We start from the raw sequence: 21,301 nt of genomic DNA on the forward strand, positions 1-21,301 counted from the left end.
TTTTACTTCGTAACAATTTTTAAATCTCTGATCAATTTTGGAATAAGTTTCAAGTCATAGAGCTCACACCCCCTAATTTTGCTTTGAATTTTCAGTCCTTACTTTAAGATAAAGTTATTGTTTGAAGCTATTTTAATTTTTATCTATATATTTGTACATCATTAATTCATTAATTTTTCATTTATCTCTACTGTGAATTCAAAGCTTAAAAATATAAATATGAATAGTTTTGTGACTTAATGGATGGTAAGTAGGGATGCAAATGGATCCGGGTTGGTGGAGCTCCCGTCCAGATCCGCCCCCGACGAGGCAGTAAGTGGGAGAAAATAAACGGATTTGGGGCGAAAAACGGGGTAAAGTTTACGATCCGAGACGGATTCGGGGCAGGAAACGGGAGAAATTTTGACCCGCCCCGAATCCGCTCCGCCATGATCCGCCCCGAATCCGCCCCGAAAATCATTTATATTTTAAAAAAAATATTCCTAAAAAATAATGTATTTACAAAAAAGTTTAAAATACAAATAAGTTAGTACTCTCATTTCTAATATATTTGAAACTTTTGAATTTTGTTTTGAATTGTTATTGATATTTTTGATTTTTATAATTGATATTGTTAAATTATATATATAATATTATTAAAAATTATTAATTTATATTTTACAAAATATTAATAATATTAACCCGCCACGGATTCGGGGTGGGGTTCCCGCCCCCAGATCCGCCCCGTTTGCATCCCTAAGCACACCAAGCCCCATGCGTAGGGATGTAAACGGGCAGCACCCGTGCCCGCTCGGCCTGAACATCCAGGCCGTGCTAGGCCTACCTCTCGCGGCCCGACGGCACGGCCCGGCCCGAAGCGGGCATGGGCCGTGCCGGGCTGAGGAGAGGCAGGTAGCCCAGCACGTGCACGGCCCGCTTTGGGCTTGCATAGCGGCTAGCATGGCCCGGACCGCAAGGCCCAATGCAAGTTGCCTTGGACCTTGGGGTCTGAGCTCTTGGGGAGAAGGGCTTGGCCCTCCTCCCCAGGAGCTCTCCCAAGGTCTGCCCGGTCCAATGTACATCTCAATTCTCTTTTTTCTTAAAAAAAAGAGAATGCAAATTTATTATAAAAAATATTTTAAGGGGCCGGCCCAGCCCGGCACGGCCTTGCCTTCCGGGCCGTGTCGGGCTGGAGGCTAGGTACCTTGGGCCCGGCACGACCAGGCCCAAATTTGAAACCGGACTGGGCCGGGCCGGCCCCTAGCCCATTTCCGCCAGGCTAACTCCTACCCATGCGCCACCTCCACACCACCCGATCCCACACACCACACTACACCACACCACACAACACTATGTATGTGTGTGTATATATATATATACGATATACAACACAATATACAATACTCCAAACAACACAAAACACACGATAGCACACAACGTAGAATATATAATTTATAAAATACGATAGAAATGGCAGGGAACAACACCAACAACCGTATACAACAGCAAACACCTACAATAGGATCATACTGCATAAAGTATCAATATATAGAAAACACAGGCAGCATCACTCTATTGAGAGTTGAAAATTACCAAAAATGTCAAACAACGTGTATTTCACGTAATAGTAGATATTACTGTAAAAGCCATCAAATTACTACTTTCATTAATATCAACATAAGAAAGTCCATAGAAAAAGATCCTTAAAATGTTCCAAAAAGCAATTATGCAGCTGACAAAAACTAACTCTTGTCAAAAGAAGAAAAGAGAGGCAGATGAAAGAAAAGAAAAACCAAATAACTTGAGATGAGGAGAAGTTAGAAATGCAAAGTGCTGATTGTTGTCTCCTTTGTACTTTCCAAGAATGTTCTGATTACAAGGGTGTGCATTTACGATTGTTGAGAATCTTTCCTCAGTATTCTCCACATATCCTAACCAAATACTGCAGATAATTGTGAAGCATCTCAACAAGATGATAGCCTACTTAGGAATGAAGTCTACATAGAAAGTTCTCTTTGCACAAACTGATTTTGTTTTAGGAGCTTCAGCAAATAGCAAAATAAAATTTCCCATCTACATAGGAATTAGGAATAAAAGTCTGATTTGGTATGGTTTAAATGGTGAATCTAAAGCAAGTTCAGATCTGCTGGGAGGAAAACAAAGTTGATTTTGTATTTAGAGTTTGACCCAATCAAAAGGCCACATCCCCCTACTGCCAAACAGACACGACACACCCAACCCACTCCCCAACAAACATACACACGCACACGCACACACACACACACACACACACACACACACACACACACACAAATGAAAAAGTAAAACAGAAGAACTTCACATGTTTGATTGATCCACTTAACAAGACATAAAAAAGCTCTTACAAATTATCTGAACTGCAATCCTAAAGTGGATAAGGCTTCATAAACACGACAGCAGATTTGGCACAATTCATTCACAGATTAATTCCAGTAGGAAAAAAAAAACTAATATTTTTTAGGTAAATGAACCTTTAAGCAAGTAAAGGTGCTTAACCTGGGAAGGCACATTTGAGTGCTCTTTCACTGCATTACGACGAACATCCAACGACCGTGCATAATAACTTCTCGCAGATTCAAGATCCCCCCCATAATATCTAAGGTCTCCAATTTTATTTAGCGAAACAGATAGAGTGTGCACCAACTGTAGAAGAATTTGAGGCAATATCAATAGAGTCAACAGGTTCATGAGTTCAAGAGTTCCGCAAAAATTGGAAAATTAACAATACTACAAGAGTAGAATAAGAACCTCCAAATCCTTTGTAGGCAGCTTTGAAAGGATCTCAGCACTCTCTTCATAGTTACTAACTGCCGAAATTGAATCTCCCATCGCTCGACTGCAATGGACATGGATGCTCATGGAATTAGGGTGACAAAATGATAGTACATGAACAATGTCTAGGAAAAATAGTGGAATCACTAAATAAAAAAAATACTGATGATTATAATATTTCATCGCAAGGATTTTCTGGAGGCATACTAAAGACATAAGTCTGGAATAGTGCAAAAGGCACAAATGGCATTAGTACCATCTAGATTGATTTTGACAACAAATAGAACACTGTGAACATGATGGGACCAAGCAAAGATTGATATGCTGAGGCATAGAAGCATGCCAATCGGCAATGCCTTCAAATAGACTGGGGCATGCCGACACTATTGGCACAAAAGGAAGTAGGAACACTCCTGCAAGGAGCCTGTTCTACATGTTGGGACACATTAGCACACATTAGCAGATGGAGTATTAGCAGTACATGGATTGCCATCAAAAATGCCAGTGCAACATGAAAATTCGTCCTGTTGAGATACTGTCAAATTTAATTTAAATATTAAAATTCATGGATTTGATAATTAAAATGAATGATTTCAGTACATCTGCTACTTTCCAAAATGCATATCAAAACAACGGAAACATATATCCACATTGACTGCTTAAAACTAGTAATTACTGAAACCTGGAGTGACACTACCACACTAATACTTGCAAAATCAAGGTGATACAGCACATACTTTAACAAAGTGCACCAAAGAAAAAAGAATAACTATAGGCAAAGAAAATCAAACCAGCAGTCCCCCAGCATTCCTAAGACCGCGCCAAGTTGTGAACACAACTCTTGGGAATCTCCTGCTGCTTTTAGTTGCTCCCTGATATCTTCCGCACAAAGACTAAGCCTTGATTTTGCACTTTCGAAATTCTGTGCACGAAAAGCCTGCAGAAGAAAGAGAAAACAGAACTTTTAAATGGTCATACAATTGCAGAGGAATAACAATAAAAGATAAATATGTTGCATTGTCATCACTCTAACCCTCATTGCTTGTTGCACCAAAAAAGCACCCCTCTCCATGGAGACATCCTCATATATTACTTTTTTCTGCCCATCTCCTACTTCTCTTGCATCTTCACTTAATTGAGACCTCTTGATTCTAGCATGACCATCAATAAAGCGATCAACAATGGTTTGAAGATCTGTGTCAGGTTCAATGTTCTCTATATCAGCACCACAGAGTGGACAGTCCTTAAAGCGCGATATGCATGCTCTGTTCAGATAATCAACAAGTTAGCACATTTCAGATAGCAATGTAAGCGAGTAATCGTCTTTGTATGCAGTACCCACTTGCAAAATTTATGGGAGCAAGGCAAACACTTGCTACTTTGATAAAGCAAGGCCTGGCAGATCATGCAGCTTAGAGGACCCAATTTGAATGTATGAGAGTCATAGCCAAAAGGGCATTTTGGTGAGACAACAGAATCATTGCTCTTTGCGTCGACTTTGTCGTCATGTTCCTTCTGATCTTTATGTTGATTTTTCTCAATTTTCACTGGGCAGCTACCGCCAACAGTAGCTGTTTTAGCAAACGGGCAGGCAGAAGTCATATTGCTCACGTATTGCCTGAACAAATAGATCACCATCAAGTGTTATTATAGAAAATTGCGAATTTCACATATATGCCAAATTAATGAAAGTAATAAAATGCTAAGGACAGGGATCAACAATCACCATTAAAACATGAAGCAGAAATTACGTCAACAATAAAATACTTCAAGAATAGCCATTTGCATACATTAGTTTTTTTATTTTAACTTGAGTTTACGAACACACCGGTTAAAAATATGTCGACTGACAACTGCAAAGCACCATCCAGTACAGTAATATGCAATTCTATATGATTTGAGTGCGGTCAAGTCACAAATTATCATTAGTACTCCGTATGTTGTAGAAACACCAGAAACACCATTTTACATTCCACCACCTGAAACTCAACTACGATCCCACAAAACTACAATTGTTTGTCCCCTTATTTTGTACAAAATAATATCAAATACAATTCATCCATGCAGTTTCAATGGGTCACATGCATATTTACATGCTAATTACTGTATTGATTTTTTCCCCCTTTTTCCTTAATCACGGGTGGAATCATACATCACTCACGGAATCACACATCCTCTTATTAAAATATAGCCCGTCAATTTCCTTTTCAATTCTTTATCAGCTACACAGAAGCCCTAAAGTGATTATTGTTAGCAAAATAATTAGACACGTTGAGTGTTCACTTGCCATTCATATAAATTAGTTCTTGAAAAACCAAGAAAAAATAAAAAATCATTGGCCAAAAAAAAAAAACCCCTCTGAGAACAATACAAGATAGGGTTTTGCAATGCCTCTTTCCCGGTCAAATTACTTGTTTCCAACACAAATTAGTTCGCAAAGAAACCCTAATCTCCCATTTGAACATCCTAAATTCATCCAACTGCATACATAACACACATAATGAAATCAGATCAAAATATTTCTCATACTATCACATACGAAGAGAGTTAGCAAAGAATCGTTCGTTAAACGCCAAAACCATCAATTAAACTACGAATCCACGGGAAAACACGATGAAATCACGAAAAAGATATAATAGCGAATGCGAATTGCAAATCTAAGTTAGGGTTTCGATCGATGCTTTACCTCTTGCTTCGCCCTAATTCGTGCCCTCGTTTCTCTTCCACAGGATTCCGTGTAAGCAGAGGATAAAAATGGCGTCGGAGAGAGAGAGAGAGAGAGAGAGAGAGAGAGAGAGAGGGAGTGGAAATGAGATTAGAGAGAGAGAGAGAGAGAGAGAGAGAGAAAGAGAGGGAGTGGAAATGAGATTAGAGAGAGAGAGAGAGAGAGAGAGAGAGAGAGATGGGGATCGAGAGGCTAAGAATGAGATCGAATTAATGAGTGGGTAGCGCTACATGGGAATGCACTGGGTACAAGTACAACCACATACGCTTTAACCGGTACGCGCGCGGTGCTGATCACTCCGTTCATTATACGTGAGATGAATCACAACCGTCCACCTTCGACGGTACGGATTAATCTCACTGCGAACGAGCGGCGTGATCTACTCCGTGCGTAGCGATTCCTACGCACTGGGTTGTAAATAAACCCGAACCCTCGGTGGATCCCCAAGTGACAGCGTGAAACTGTTGCTTGCACCGGGTGCATAACTACACCTTATACACCGGCCTCTAAGAATACTGAAAAAAAACTCAATGCCGATTTAGAAAATCAAATTTTAATTTCTTGGATGATAATATTCCGACATTAATATTTTATATAAATTGAACAATATATTTGTTTTTGCACTGGTAATATCAGAGTTAATGCTTCAATAATAATTTTTTAAAATTTCATAATTTATTATATATTAGTTTCGCAGATGGTGTATATTATATCTATAGAATTGGATTTTTAATTTTAAGATAATAATAAAAAAACATTAGGTGCAGTGCACAAAACACATGGCTACACCGGATGCAGGCATGATTTCTTGGAAGAAGGGAGAGGCTACAAATTGGATGCGGTCTACCACGTCATCTGAGAAATTTTTGACTGGATCTGGTGTAATAGACCGGCCTGGGCTCCAGAATTATGGGCTCCACGCATAATATTAAAAAAAAAAAAAATTGAAGAGATTTTTTTTCCTTTTCTTTAAAAAGAAGGAAAGAATTTTAGGTAAAGAGTGCTTTTCATACAACAGACCAAGTACTAGACTTCGAAAATAATCACATTATTTAATAAGAGATTTTTTTTTTCGCATATCAGTTCTTAATGATTTTATTTATCTTATTAATGTGTTACCAATATGATTCGGGTTTAACTCTGGTCCGCATTAAAGAGTTTGGACTGCGGATCAAAACCTGATCCAGAAACTCAAATTTATTCCAAAATTGATCTAAAAAAATAGAAACCCTATTAGGAATGAGGGTAGCTAATATGAATAAGTCCATATGCTAAATTAAATGTAAATTAACGAAACATCTTCAGCGAAAGCGAGAACAGTAGCGATCTAAATGAATATAATTGATACAAACAAAATCACATGCACATAGGAGTTTTTATCCGGACAAAAAAAATCACTTACTGAACCGAACCGATCCGAATTATTAGAAACAATGATGTGTTTTTTGAAGCTGTATCCATTCATTTGTCATAATATTTTCTCAACACCAAAGATGCTGTGTTGTTCGGCCCATTATGGCCCATATACTGCTACAGTAATAAACTTTTATCCAAATCTCGGGCTCGGTCCAGTAGGCTAATGGGCCGTACCCGGCCCATTAGTAGCCCCAAGTGGCATCCCCTTTTTTTTTTTTTTTTTTTTTTTTTTTTTTTTTTGTTCCAAATATCTAACTTTAAAATCTCTCAAAAAAAAATAAAAATTCTAACTTTAAACTTTCTGACACATTTCAATTCAAATGGGGGCTCGAACCTCTAACCTTATGATCTGTATTTGGGCAGTGTTTAAAGTAATAATACAGGAAAAGAAACTTTAGTTGGCTCGAAATTTCCGACGAATTCTCTACTTATGAATGATATTTATATACACATTTTTATTTTTTATTTATTCCCATAATTAAATTGGACAATCTCATATTACGAACTATTCACACCAATTTCTTCTTGTATTAGTTTTCTCTCTCTGTGTGTGCTTCTCATTTTGCATTACAAATGATTGGTAAATTCATATTTTGTTAAAATGAGAGAGAATTTGAGTTATAAAAATCCTACAGAATAACGTTACCACAATATAAATATTGGACCTAGGTAATCCCTAGAGAAAAAAAGGCTATTTTTACAAAATTCATTGAATTTCGTAAAACTAAGTTGATAAATAATAACAAATTTTAATAAATTTATTTTTTAATTTCAAAATTCACTTTTTAGTTTCTATTTGCACGTGGAAGTGTTGTGAAAAGTTTTGCGAGTACAAAAGCAAGCAAGGTGTGACATCGATGATGACGTAAGCACAAATGCGTTGCTATCCTCATCTTTTAGTCAACAAGAACTTTCCGACCAATTGAAATTAGGCAAAAATTTTATGGACATAGTCTCAAACTTAAAGTTTTGGGGCAATGCAGATGGGCGCGCGCGGCGCGCATCCTCGCCCTCCCCTACGAGGAAAAAAAAAAAAAAGTGGGCCTAAAATTTGTAAAGAGAGAGAAAAAAAGAAGTTGATGGAAAGAGAAAGAAAGAAGCTGATGAAAAGAGAAGGGAGGGCGAGAATGGGCGCGCGCGAGCCATGCGGCGCCCATCCGTATCATCCCGAAACTTTTAGTTTGGAAACGATGCCCGTACAATTTTTGCCCATTGAAATTATTTGACATACCAATTTAAATTGGAGTTAAGATATTATTTTTATAATTTGTTAAATTATAATAATTACCTATTGAAATTGTTTGACATACCAATTTAAATTGGAGTTGAGTTATTATTTTTATAATTTGTTAAATTATAATTTTTTAAATTTTTTATCTAAAAAAATAATTTTTCAAAATTGATATTGAATCCTTGACCAAATTGAACATCTCGTGTGACAACAATAAAACTTTTTCATCCGAAAACAACATAGTATGCAACCTTTAGAGCATATTTAGATGACCAAATTTAGTACATAACTGAGTGACATATTATATTATCTCTGAGATTGTGCCTAACTCAATCACAAGAGGATAAGTTAATTTCTTTTTACTTTTCTGCTTTTAAGAATCAAAAGTTTAGCATTCTGTACTAAATCTATCATAACTGTATCTTTCTACTAATTAGTGAATCTGCATCTAGAGAAGGTCAATTAACTTAGAACCGTTAAGTTGCCTTTTGAGTTGCCAAAATTGAACAAATGAAGGGCATTTGTAAAAACACAATGGTGTGTTATTAAGTCAAATGATCAATGATAATTCATAAGAAAGAGCTAATATGAATTTTCAAGGGTAGAAAAGTAAATTCACACTAAATGTGCAAGGAATATAGATGGTATATTCCCCTAAATCCAGGTCTAAATAAGCTTTATTTCTTTTCAATCAATTCATTCTATGCTTTTTTTCGGCTCTTGCTTGAATTGGGCTTAATTTTGACCAAGCACTCAACAACAATTTTTGGAAACTAATTACATCTCAACAAAAGGATTGATTGATTGATTGATTATTTATTGCTAGCTAAAATTAATTTCTCTATTTATCTATATATCCTTTTCATAGTATTGAGTTATGCTTCAGCATTCTTAGCATAAGTAAGAAATGATTTATATCGCGGTTGTTGATTCGTTTAATTGAAGTTTCTACAAAATATATTTTTCGGTTTAATTATTAAATATTTATAAAAATATTGTATTATTTGTAATATGGCAGTTTCCTATTGAACTAATGCTTTTTAAAAGATTTTTATTTTTATACTTGTGAACAATATGAAAATAATGTTACAGCTGTTCCATTATTGTATTATTTGTAGAAGAAAGGTTTTTTGTTACAGCTGTTCCATATGAAAATAACAATATTTTAGTCAAAAGCCTCTACTTTCTAAACTTTTTTTTTTTTTTTTGAAGCATGATGTTAAGACAAAATTACTATGTGTACATATGCCCATCATTAGACTTTTATGTTGATTGATGCAATTAATAGCACCAAGTCTTATATGGAGTTAAATGAGAAAATACTTTATATAACATTAAACTATCACCTTTGAGGTCATTTGACCACTAAGTAAATCGTGTTGAAAAATTACAAAATTCACTTGCTAGAAAGCTTAAATACCGTACATTATAGTTATCAGTGTTGATTATCAAATCTAAAGTTCTATCGTCGAAAGGAGCCTACAAAATTAAAAACTCGATGTTATTAATAGTAAGTAAAAATGTATCGAACTTATCTCAACTATCATCAATTTTGATCTTACCATCTAATATTTAAAATTTTGGATTTCTTTTTCTAATCTGTTAAAGTTATTTGATTTATATATATCGTTTATTTTTATGGATTTAATTAATTAGTATATTTAGTGCAATTCAAGCAACTATAATTTATCAAAATAAGCAATTAATTTAAGTTTTTTTTTTTTATTGGAAGAGCCATCAAATAATATAGATCAAATAGCTTGAAGATTACGTATTAAAATTAAAATTTTGAAAGGTTACATAATCAAATCAAAATGCTCTATAGTAAATTTAGATTAACTCTATACATTTTCAGCTTACTGGCATCTTATTTTTTTGCTTTAAAAAAAAATGCCATCAGTGATTTACACCCTTAACATCCAACCATTCAACCTAAGCGGGTAGCGTGCTACCTATCTCTCTCTCAATTAAAAAAAAAAAAAAAACATCCAACCATTCACAATTTTTTTTTTCGAGTTTTAATAAAGAAAGAAAAATCGATAACACTGGGGTCTGGGAGTATGCAAATATGATATGCAGTTTACGAATATATAGACGGTATACTCTATAATATAAATATTAAACATAATTATTTATTTTCACTAGGGACTTTTGGTATAGAAACTCATGAAAAATGAACAAAAGAAGTCCAAAAACTTGGCACAGTATTGAAATTGATGAGACTTCTCCCGACGTGATTCGTCACCTAACTTTTTCTCTCACTTTCTTGAAAAAAAAAACCTACAATATCACAGTTGTACCATATCATTAGTAACAAATAAAACACATAAATTTTTTTAAAAATATAATAAATAAATATTTTTATTAAATATGATGAGACGGATAAAATTTTGAAAAATAATTTTATTAATTAAAAATATCATAGGAGTAATATAATTCGTGCATTTTAAAATTTTTTCCTCTCCTGCACTTTCCACGAGCTGGGAAAATCTGATAACAAGTTTCCACTGTACGTACGTGGGCGTCGGCGTTGGCGTCGGCGCCACCCTTACGATTGAAACCAGCTTGCACACGTGCGGAAAAGACCGAGCCTGAGGACGAAACACGAATTGCGGATAAGCATCACAGAGGGGAAGGTGAAGCGGATGTAGACAATGACGTCATCTCGGATACCAACGGTACAAGCTACATGCCCACATCCATCTCACCCCTTTCCTCCCCACCCCAAACTTTTCTCCGCCCCTTTCCCCGGATTTCCACGCGAATATCCCCCTTCCCTCCCAAAAATTTCCATGAAGTAACAAAACAAAGAGCCTTTTGCAGCAATTCTTAGGTTAAAAAAAAAAAAAGAAAAAAAAAGAAAAAACTTCAAAAACCTCTCCTGTGGTTTCGTAGTTTCTCACTTTATCCCCTTGTGGTTTCAAATGTATCAATTTATCTTCCTGTGATTTTTTTTTCTTTTTCTTATCAATTTCATTATTTTTTTCTTAAATCAGTGATAAATTTAATTTAAAGGGTACTAAAGTGAATATTTGATAAATCTAGATGAGTATCTGAAATTTTTTTGTATATAATTTAATAAAATATTAACGAAAAAACTACTGAAAAATAAAAACGAAACCACAGGGGGGCAATTTGATACATTTTAAACCACAGGGGGGCAAAGTGAGAAACTATGAAACCATAGGAGGGGTTTTTAAAGTTTTCCCAAAAAAAAAAATAAATACCATCTCTATAATTTCATATTTTTTTATTTTAGTATTTTATAATTTAAATTATATCAATTTAGTATTCCGTAATTTTATTTTATTATTTTATTATTTTTTTGTTAAATCAACCGCAAAGTTAAAGCCAAAAGATAGTAAAATGAATATTCGATAAATATAGATAGAATATTTGAAGTTTTTTATTGTATATAGTTTAACGAAAGAACTGACGAAAAGAAAAAAAATGAAACCACAAGGTACTAAATTGATACACTTTAAACTACAGAAGTAGTATTTGAAGTTTACCAAAAAAAAATACAAAATATATCTGAACTATACACAATTTTGATAGTTAGCTTTTTTTAATGTGATAGTGAAAAATATTAGTTTTATATTATAAAAAATTTTAAAATTTTAAAAATATTTTTAATCTTCTTTGTTTTATATTATATAAAATTACTGTTACAAATGCGACATAGAACCGCAATTTTAAAGTATTATAAGAGGAAAGATTATAAACAATTTTAAATTTTTTGAGCTACCTATAGTATAAAAATAGTATTTTTTGTCACCGTATTGCCAAATTAGGGTGAGTCGACTATTTAATTTTTTTTTAAATTTTATTTTAGTATCTAGTCTTTTAGTTTGTTTGATTTAAGTCCGACGGCAACAATTTGACATAAAAAAAATTAAGCTAATTATTTATTTTAATAAATTTATAGTTACAAAAATCGCATAAAGTATACTAATTAAACATAAAGATAAATAACCCATTTAAAATTTAAAATTAAAGTGCCAATTAAAATTTTGTAAGGTTGGATAAATTTGGTACGTTTGTGTTATATTTTTATTTTGTCGCTTTACATATAAAAAATTATACTTATTTATTTTATAATTTTATAATTTTATAATTTTATTTTTATTTTGATCGTAAGATGTATAGTTAAATAGAATAGTAAGATATTATTTTTGACAAATTCCATAATGATATAAGATACCAACGTTTTGTCCTGTTTAACGAAAAGTTTTTACAGTAAAATAAAAGGTAAAATTACAGAGTAACTCACTAAAATATCTTTATGTTAAATTAAAGTTTTACCAGAAAAAACAAAACTGACCGTTCATTTCAGTTTGACCACGCTCCAGATCGTCAATGCTCGATCTGCTTTGACCCACAGCTTTTTGTCCCGACGCAGACGCTAAAGAGCGCAGCCATGCCTGGACCCGGTCCACCGTGCAGCAAAGAACCTAAAAGTGCAAAAATCATGCATGTGGTTTATTTGTTAGGATACGTTTCAAACGCTAATATATTAAGAAAAAATCTGAACTATTTTTCTATAACATTAATTTTATTTTAGCAGATTTTGAGTTTGATTCCCGTATCTGCTGTTTATTATGGTGTGACCTATTTAGTATCTGCTACATGCATACATGAGCGAAAGTATTGAATTTATTGCTTTTATTAGAACGAACAGAACGTGACAAAGGGTTTGGTGATTGATACCGGAGGTTCAAAATTCGAATCCTAATTGATTCACATTTTTAACTAAGTTTATTTCTAAATAGTATAAACGAAGCGGGTAGCATGCTACTTATCTCTCAAAACCAAAAAAAAAAAAACAAAAAACAAAACGTGGTCTATGGTGGACCGGGACCAGGGAATGGTACGTCGACGAACGGTAGGCGAGCGAACCTTCCGCAACCCACCACGCCACTACGAGCTCGCTCGGGCCACCACGTGTCCGCCTTCTGGCGGGCCCCACCACGAGAAACTTGTGAATAAAGAGAGGAGGCGAATCCTCGGTCATCTCTGACGCCTACGTGCCACGCCGCCACTTGTCACGTGCCTGACGCCTGGGCCCCACCACACTCCCCCCCGTCCCGACCTCGGCGCCACCACGTGTCGCCTCCGCAGTGAACGATATCCCCCACCGCGAGGAAAAAGCCGAGGCGAGGGTGAACACGAGGACGTCCACGTCACCACCACACCACACATCCCCCCCTCTTTCTCTCTCTCTAGAATCTACGAGATATATATAAATCCCCCCTTGCATTCACCTCCCCTGAACTCGTAGCAGCAGCAGCGCAAGCCCACACGAAAAGCGCTTCTCTCAGAAGCTATCCACGTTTTCGCAAAATTCGTTCTTATCCGCTTCTTCGGAAAGCGCTCGAGCTAATCTCACATAGAAGCTAAAATTCGAGCTGTGAATTGAAGCTCGATCGAGGGGTGAAGGATGGTGAAGGAGATGCGGCGAGCCGACGCGGAGGCGCAGCTGAACCTGCCACCTGGGTTCCGGTTCCACCCGACTGACGAAGAGCTCGTCGTCCACTACCTGTGCCGGAAGGTCTCCGGCCGCTGCCTCCCCGTCCCGATCATCGCCGAGGTCGATCTCTACAAGTACGACCCGTGGGACCTCCCAGGTATCTATCTATCTATCCATTTCTGTTCATAATGAACTATTTTGTTTTCTATTAGATTGATCTTTTGGATAAGTATGAATTTTTTTTTTCTTCTTTCTTTATGAGCAGAGAGGGCGCTGTTCGGGCAAAAGGAGTGGTACTTCTTCACGCCGCGCGATCGGAAGTACCCGAACGGGTCGAGGCCGAACCGGGCGGCGGGAAGGGGGTACTGGAAAGCGACGGGGGCGGATAAGCCGATCCGCCCGTCGGGGAGCAACCGGCCGGTCGGGATTAAGAAAGCCCTGGTATTCTACCACGGGAAGGCGCCGAAGGGGATCAAGACCGATTGGATCATGCACGAGTACCGTCTCGCAGAGGCGAACCGCGCTCCCGGAGGGAAAAAGGGCAACTTGAGGGTATGCAAATGAATCCGCCCTTGCTTATTTTCTATGGCACTACTGTACTGACTTCGGATCGTAAAACAGAGTTCAAAAGTTAAAAATTTTGTTTGTTCGTTTGTTTAATTTTGTGCAGTTGGATGATTGGGTACTGTGCCGGCTGTACAACAAGAAGAACAGCTGGGCGAGAACGGCGGCGGCGGATTCGATGGAGACGAGCCACGACGCGGGGTCGGAGGCGATCAACACGCCGGAATCGGACATCGACCACGACGACTACCACCTGTTCGACGAAATGGCCGGCACCGGAGCCCTGCAGTACCGCCCGTTCGATCAAATGCCGCAGCTGAGGCCGACCGCGGCGGGCGGATTCCCGATTGTGGAGAAGAAGGAGGAGAGCGATTGGTTCACGGAATTGAACCTGGAAGACCTGCAGAGCTCTCTCGCCGTGTTCGGCTCCGGCGCGGCGCCGTCGCTCGACGTGTCGAGCCAAGATTACTTCTTTTCGGGGTTTTGAGACAAGCAGGGTTGTGAATGACTCTGTATAGATAGATAGAGTAGGAGTTCAAAAGAGACCGAAAGGAAGGGAGAGAAAACACAGAGGGGAGAGGCAAAGAGGTTCAAACAAATACTAGATTAGGATTTCTTTTTAGATTCCCTTCTTTTTCTTTTTGATTTTTGTCATTTTTAATTTTTTTTCAGGGGGAGAGGTTATGTGTGTGTGTATATATGTAGCATGACTTAGTTGTAGAATGGTATAATTTTGTTCCTGTTCTGAAACAGTGGCAGTAGAAGAGATATGTAAAAATTGTTGGGGAGATCTAAGTCACCTAACAATGTATGCGATGTTCATGATCATGAAGTTGGAACAGAAATAAATTTGCGTTCTCTTTCTCTTATCAATAGTTTTCTACACTTAAAAACAAGTTGATCTCCAAAAGAAAAATATTTGATGCGAACGATTTGGCACCGGATATATGGAAAAGTGAAAAATACAAAGTCCAACTATTATACTATTATAAGTATAAACTCTTTTGTATTCATAAGTTTTTTACCGTTAGATTTATCTTTTTATCATTTCTAATCATTGAATCATACTATTCAATCAGCCATCCACTCAACCCTAGAGAACCACTATCATTCTAACTGTACATCTTTTATTTGACGGTCGAAAACTTATGATTATAAAGGGATCTATACTTATAAAATATGTTAGTCCTAGCCGTAGATTTATACCCTTTTTGGATGTTGATTTTAGGAAGAGAAACGTGATTATTTTTGCAGGTCAGTTTTGGTTGTTAAATTTCAACTCATATACAGATGTGTTAAAATAATACAATTGCCCAAAGTTGAACAACAACGCAAGCTTAGTTTACTTGCTTTTGTAGGCGTGATAGAATAAAAGGAGAAAAAAGAAGGTTCAATATTTTTGGAATTCAAAACGAAAAGCACACAATATGTTGTCGCGATAATAATATATATTATTTGGTCCAATAATCATATTATTTGCAAACCCATTTAGTTCAACAAACACTTAATGTATTAAATTTTTATTTCTTACCTCGTATATTCTTAAGCAAGTTACGCATATGTGGCACGAACATAGAACTCTCATTTTAACCATTTTCTGCTAGATCAATTTTTTCACACAATGATCAAAGAAATATATATATATTTTTTTGAGAGATAGGAAGCATGCTACTCGTTTCGTTTATTTTATTTAAAAATAAACTTAGCTGAAAATGTGAATCAACTAGAATTGGAACTTGGATCTCAGGTACCAACCAACAAACCCTTTACATCTTGCTCTAGGGACGGTCGGTATGATCGAAGAAATGTTGATCGCAAAAGGGGTGCGGATACATGAACTTCTTCAAGTGTATTACTGTTGTCACAAATCAAGGAAATTCTAATCATTCATCAAGTTCTATACTATGTTTTCCCTGCAAGTATGCTAGGGTATATTCGTTAAAAATTTGAGGAGAAAGATGAAGTTTCAAAAGGAAACTTTTGAGCATTCACCTACTAGGATATGCTGGACTCAAAAGCATGAACTCTCAAGTCACCTACTGCTGCAGTAATCACTACTTTGATTAGGAGAGACAACATTTAGTGGGAAAAGATATTGCTTTGGCGAGTTCGCCGATTAATTTGTCGTCGTCTTCATTAAAATGTATTAGACAAACAATCACATGGAAAACTTGTTCAAAGCACATGATGTGTCTCCATTATGTACCTAACACCTGACAACATATCTTCTTTCACTACTGACATATCTCAAGACAACTTTAGGGGCCTTTTTGGTTTGGTAATAACTAATGACCAAAGTAGCACATCTTTTACAAATAATAAGGAAATTAATTATCAAGCTATGTTTAAACATGCATAGTTCTTTTGGGACCCAAAAGGTCCTCTAAAGTGTAGTTAATGATACAAATTTTTAATATGATATATAATTTAGTTGGATATTAAAGTGCTTGTTCTGAATTGACTAAGCAAGTAAGCTTAGCTCTTATTTTTATATTCAAAATTCTATTGTAAACATCAATACTCCAACACTTGTCCACCACACAAACGAGCCAAATATTATGCTACATTAAAAAAAAAAAAAAACTACAACTATTAATTGCTTTGGAATGTTACGAAAAGAAATCAAATTATAATCAAAATCACGAATAAAGGTGCATGGCCAATTCTGATTGATTCTCCACATTTGCCGACCTTGTATAATCGAATGTCTTACTCATAATATATAGGAGATTCTATATAGATAACATTTTTTTTTTAATGCAATTGAATCCCATTTTATATTTTTATTTTCTTTGTACAATCATGTAGTCCACTTAACAAGTTACAACTCCACTTATTAACCGCCATTCTGGATTCTGGAGGGTTGACTCATCAAACAAATGGGATACCTCCAGGGGTAAATTTGGTTCCCCAAAAAATAATATAAAAAAACAACTTTTTGATTAGAAAAACATTTTCCCTAACAGTCTTTTTTTTTTTTTTTATTCATAAGAAAATCTCCTTTTCATCTGTAAAAGAGCAACACACTGAAAATATATTTATTTCTCAAAAAACATTTTTTTATAATTTTTTAAGAAACCAAACACCTTCTTAAGCACCCATACAACCCGGGGCGGGTACCTCGTAACATTTATCCATAAATTTTTGAATAGATAATATTTTTACATATACCTACCTGCAAGAGGGCCTTGCGGGCAAATATGCAGGTTACCGGCAAGATTCTTTTCTTTTTTTTTTTTGCTTCTATAATTTTCAAATATATATATATATATAGTTCGGCTACTGTGCTATCAATAGCACGAAGCACTTGGTGCTACAAAATTTTTCGCCGTTAGATCTATTATTTTGATAATTTTCACCTGTTAGATCATACTATTCAACCAACAACCCACTCAACCCTAGGGGGTCCACATCATCCTAACCGTACATCTCTTAATCCAATGGCCAAAAACTTGGTAGCATCAATGACTTGGTGCTATTAATAGTATATTAGCTAGCCTAGTTATATATATATATATATATATATATATATATATATATAATTTTAAAAGTAAAAGATAACTTGTTATTTAAAAATATCACAATATTAACAAACAATATATTTTATCATTCTAACTTTTCTCGATACAAAATAATAAAATTTTCCTAATTATAGTCCATATTATAAAAATTATATAATTTTTAATTAAAACATATGTCTGCGAATATGCGTGAGTATCCGTAGATTGTCCAAAATACCCACATCTTACTGGATACTAACCCATTTTACATTATAATTTTTTGAATAAAAAAAAATAGTATCAATATCCGTAAATTTACAAATTATCTATGGACATAAATAGAGATCGCCAGATCTAAGCACCCTAATAACATTACTCTCAAACAAATTTAATTCTCTAATAACTTTTCATTACTTTTTAAATTTTTTTTTTTTTTTAATCTTGTGAATATTCTACTTGTTTCTATCTCTCTGACGATGACTCTTGCTCTCTCTAGTCTCTCCTTTGGACAAGTGGTTTATAAAGTCGGTTTAGTTCCAGAACACGTGCTCGCGACAAGCGATGAGGAAGAGATCCACCTCTCTCTCGGGGTGGCTTTTGCATCTCCACGTGTTGCGCGAGTTTAATGCGAACAAGTCATAATAAAATCAAAAAGTGCGAGAGAGAGAATACCACCTAGCACGTAAGGACACATGACTCACGCTTTTTTCTTTTTTTTTTTTTTAACCTGATTTATTCTGTTTCTAGTAGCTTCCATCCACGCACTTAATCAGCCCCTGCTTGATGATAACATGGATTTTAATTGTGTTTAGATGGAATAGTCGATTCCCCCACCCCTTATAACTATTTAATTTTTAGAATTTAAATTTTAAAATTTCAATTCTGAAAATTTTATGATTTGTAATCCTAAAATTAAAATTTATAATTTTAATTTCTAAATTCTAAATTTTAAATTTTTTAAATTTAAAATTTGATATTTTACATTTTAAAATTTAGATTTAATTTTAAATTTTAAATTTGGAGCTTTGAATTTTTTGAATTTGAGTTTTAAAAATTCTAATTTTTGAATTTTTGAAATTTAAAAGTTATATATATTAAAATTTAAAAATTTAAATTCAAATATAATATAAGAAGCAGTATCATTGTTTTCTATTTATACCTACCAACTATATTTTTATTTTATCTTATCTATCTAAACATTATTTTTCTTATTTTCAGAAACAACTCAATTTTCATCTAAATGCAAAATTGAGCTAGTTCTTAGTTTTTACTCATATATGAATTTGTATCTATTCTTAAAATAGACATTTCTTATTTATACCCGAACCAAACGAAGTCTTAAGAAGAATAAATCAAAAAAAAACCTGCCACAGCAGGTCCAAGCATCTTTGTAGGTCGGTAGAAGCAAACAAATTTAAACCAAGCAAAAATCTGCAAATTCGACATGAGGTTCACAAAAGAATTTTGCGATAGAGAACATGCCCACGGTTCAAAAGAGTGAATCAATGTATTTCGCCACTCTGAAGGTGATAGAATCCTAAATATCTTCTGAAACCGACAAATCCACCTCCGCAATGTGAATATATGGGATTTAAAAGCAAAAAAGATAGTATGACACATCAAACTTTTGAAGGGTAAATATACTCCTGGTCCCTGAACTTCAGGTCGAGTTGCATTTGGGTCCTCAAACTTTTGATTTTGACATTCAAGATTCTAAACCTTCAAGAAGATTTCAATTTAGTCCCTAAAGTTTTAACAATATCTCATTTTAGTACCTTAAGGTAAAATATTGCTTGCATGTAATTCAAGACTTTTTTTACAAATAATCCTCTATAATTTTATAATTTGCAAAATAATTCTATCAAATTTATATTTGGTAAACTAACCCTCTATATACGGTGATCGTTCACCGCATTCTGAAAGACTCCAAGATTATTTTAAAGACGGTGAATCGTTCACCGCATTCGTTAAGACGGTTAATGATTCATCGCGTTCTTTATAATTTTCTTTTACACGGTGAGGATTATATATGAAAATGAAAAAAAAAAAAAAAGTTGGTTAAAATTGTACATAGATTATATGAAAAATAAAAAAAGTGAGGTTGTTAAGTTTGTATATGAAAGTGAGGTTGTTAAGTTTGTATATGAATTATTAGAATTTTTATTTAATTGTTAGGATTGTATGGATAGATTATTAGAATTTTCATATATAATCCTCACCGTGTAAAAGAAAATTATAAAGAACGCGATGAATCATTAACCGTCTTAACGNAAGATTTTTTTTATTATTCGGATTGTATGGATAGATTATTAGGATTTTCAAGTTATTAAGATTATATGTGATGTTTAATTATTAGGATTATATGAATAGATTATTTAATTTTTTTTTATTGTTAGGATTATATAGATAGATTATTAGAATTTTAAGATTGTTAAGATTATATATAATTTTAGAATTATATATAGAATATAAAAAAAAGTAAATAAAGGCATATTTGTTTCACCGAAAGTAGATTTTGAGTTGAAGTGGATTTTGGACTGAAGTGAAGTTCGATGAAAACTACTTTTCGGTTATTTGTTTCGTAGTTATAGAAGTGAAGCTTCATTAGTTTTACTGTTTATTTGGTAGAAAGTGTATAATATAAAATTATAATTCATATATTTATATAATAAATAATTTAATAAATAAAAGTAATATAATTGTATTTTTATATAATTTAAATTTAATTTAAAATAGCTAAATTATTTTTTATACAAAAATTATTAGTAATATACAACAATAAAATTATAAAGTAAAAAAATATTAATACTTAACTAATCAATTTTTATCATATTTTAATTGTACAAATTAAATAAAAAAATAGTAAGACTTAATTAATCAATTTTTATTATATTTTAAATATGCCAACTGAATAAAAGAATAACTAATACCATAATTAAATATATTTAAATATACCCTTCTTTACCTAGTATATTATTTTATTATTTTTTTCTTTACCTCCCTTCACCGTAATTAACTTCGGTCCATGATAGGCCAAAGCCCATTACGCAGTTTCAGATTAGCTCGAGTTTCGAACCAAACAACGAAAGTGATCGTTTATGGTGAAAACAACTTTCCCCCTCTCCATTTCCACCTCACTTTCACCCAAAAAAACATGCCTTTAGTGAAAGACAGTGAATAATTCATTATTTTTGTGAAAAATTAGAAAGGCGGTGAATCATTTACCGTTTTTATGAAGGCGGTGAATTATTTACCGTCTTTAAAAGAAAATTCCAACTTGACTCTTATATTGCACAAAGAGGGTTAATTTTTTAAATATAAATTTGACAAAGTTATTTCGCAAATACCAAAATTTTAGAGAGTTATTTGTAAAAAAGTCGTGTAAATTCAACTGTAGGTGCGTATTTTTCTACAAAAAATGGACAGGTAGTCTTGAAATGTGAGACGGAAAAAAGAATAAAAAAATTTGTGATACCTAGACGTAAGGATGCACTAGGTATAGCCAGTAATTCTTCCTTTCGTATAAAATATAGACGAGGACTAAAGTGAAATGGAATCATTAACGTTGAAATTAAAAGTTTAAGGACCAAAATGAAACTTAGCTG

The 21,301-nt window shown here is 34.3% G+C and overlaps 2 protein-coding genes across 2 annotated transcripts in view; one reads left to right on the forward strand and one right to left on the reverse strand.

Annotated features, from left to right (window-relative positions):
• The window catches only part of LOC109709284, a 9,027-nt gene extending 3,378 nt beyond the window's left edge, over positions 1-5,649 (reverse strand). Inside the window, exons 1-6 of the mRNA XM_020231442.1 lie at positions 5,477-5,649; positions 4,133-4,408; positions 3,824-4,055; positions 3,582-3,727; positions 2,767-2,854; positions 2,515-2,661 (exon numbers count right to left, since the gene is read on the reverse strand). Of these exons, the coding sequence (XP_020087031.1) occupies positions 2,515-2,661; positions 2,767-2,854; positions 3,582-3,727; positions 3,824-4,055; positions 4,133-4,392 (873 nt within the window). The 5' untranslated portion in view covers positions 4,393-4,408; positions 5,477-5,649. The remainder of the gene's footprint in view (positions 1-2,514; positions 2,662-2,766; positions 2,855-3,581; positions 3,728-3,823; positions 4,056-4,132; positions 4,409-5,476) is intronic.
• On the forward strand, positions 13,421-15,065 carry LOC109709719 (NAC domain-containing protein 68-like). Its single transcript, XM_020232050.1, has 3 exons — positions 13,421-13,789; positions 13,898-14,184; positions 14,303-15,065. Exons 1-3 carry the CDS (start codon positions 13,603-13,605, stop codon positions 14,681-14,683), a joined length of 855 nt encoding a protein of 284 aa, XP_020087639.1. The 5' UTR covers positions 13,421-13,602; the 3' UTR covers positions 14,684-15,065.

The sequence above is a fragment of the Ananas comosus genome, linkage group 4 (genome assembly GCF_001540865.1).
Source record: "Ananas comosus cultivar F153 linkage group 4, ASM154086v1, whole genome shotgun sequence".
In the NCBI taxonomy this organism is placed as follows: domain Eukaryota; kingdom Viridiplantae; phylum Streptophyta; class Magnoliopsida; order Poales; family Bromeliaceae; genus Ananas; species Ananas comosus.

Bases quoted from the DNA above. Each gene is read 5' to 3' on its own strand.
- LOC109709719 (XM_020232050.1), top strand. From the start codon at position 13,603: ATGGTGAAGGAGATGCGGCGAGCCGACGCGGAGGCGCAGCTGAACCTG. The intron at 13,790-13,897 runs GTATCTATCTAT...CTTTATGAGCAG, and splicing joins CGACCCGTGGGACCTCCCAG to AGAGGGCGCTGTTCGGGCAA. The intron at 14,185-14,302 runs GTATGCAAATGA...AATTTTGTGCAG, and splicing joins GGAAAAAGGGCAACTTGAGG to TTGGATGATTGGGTACTGTG.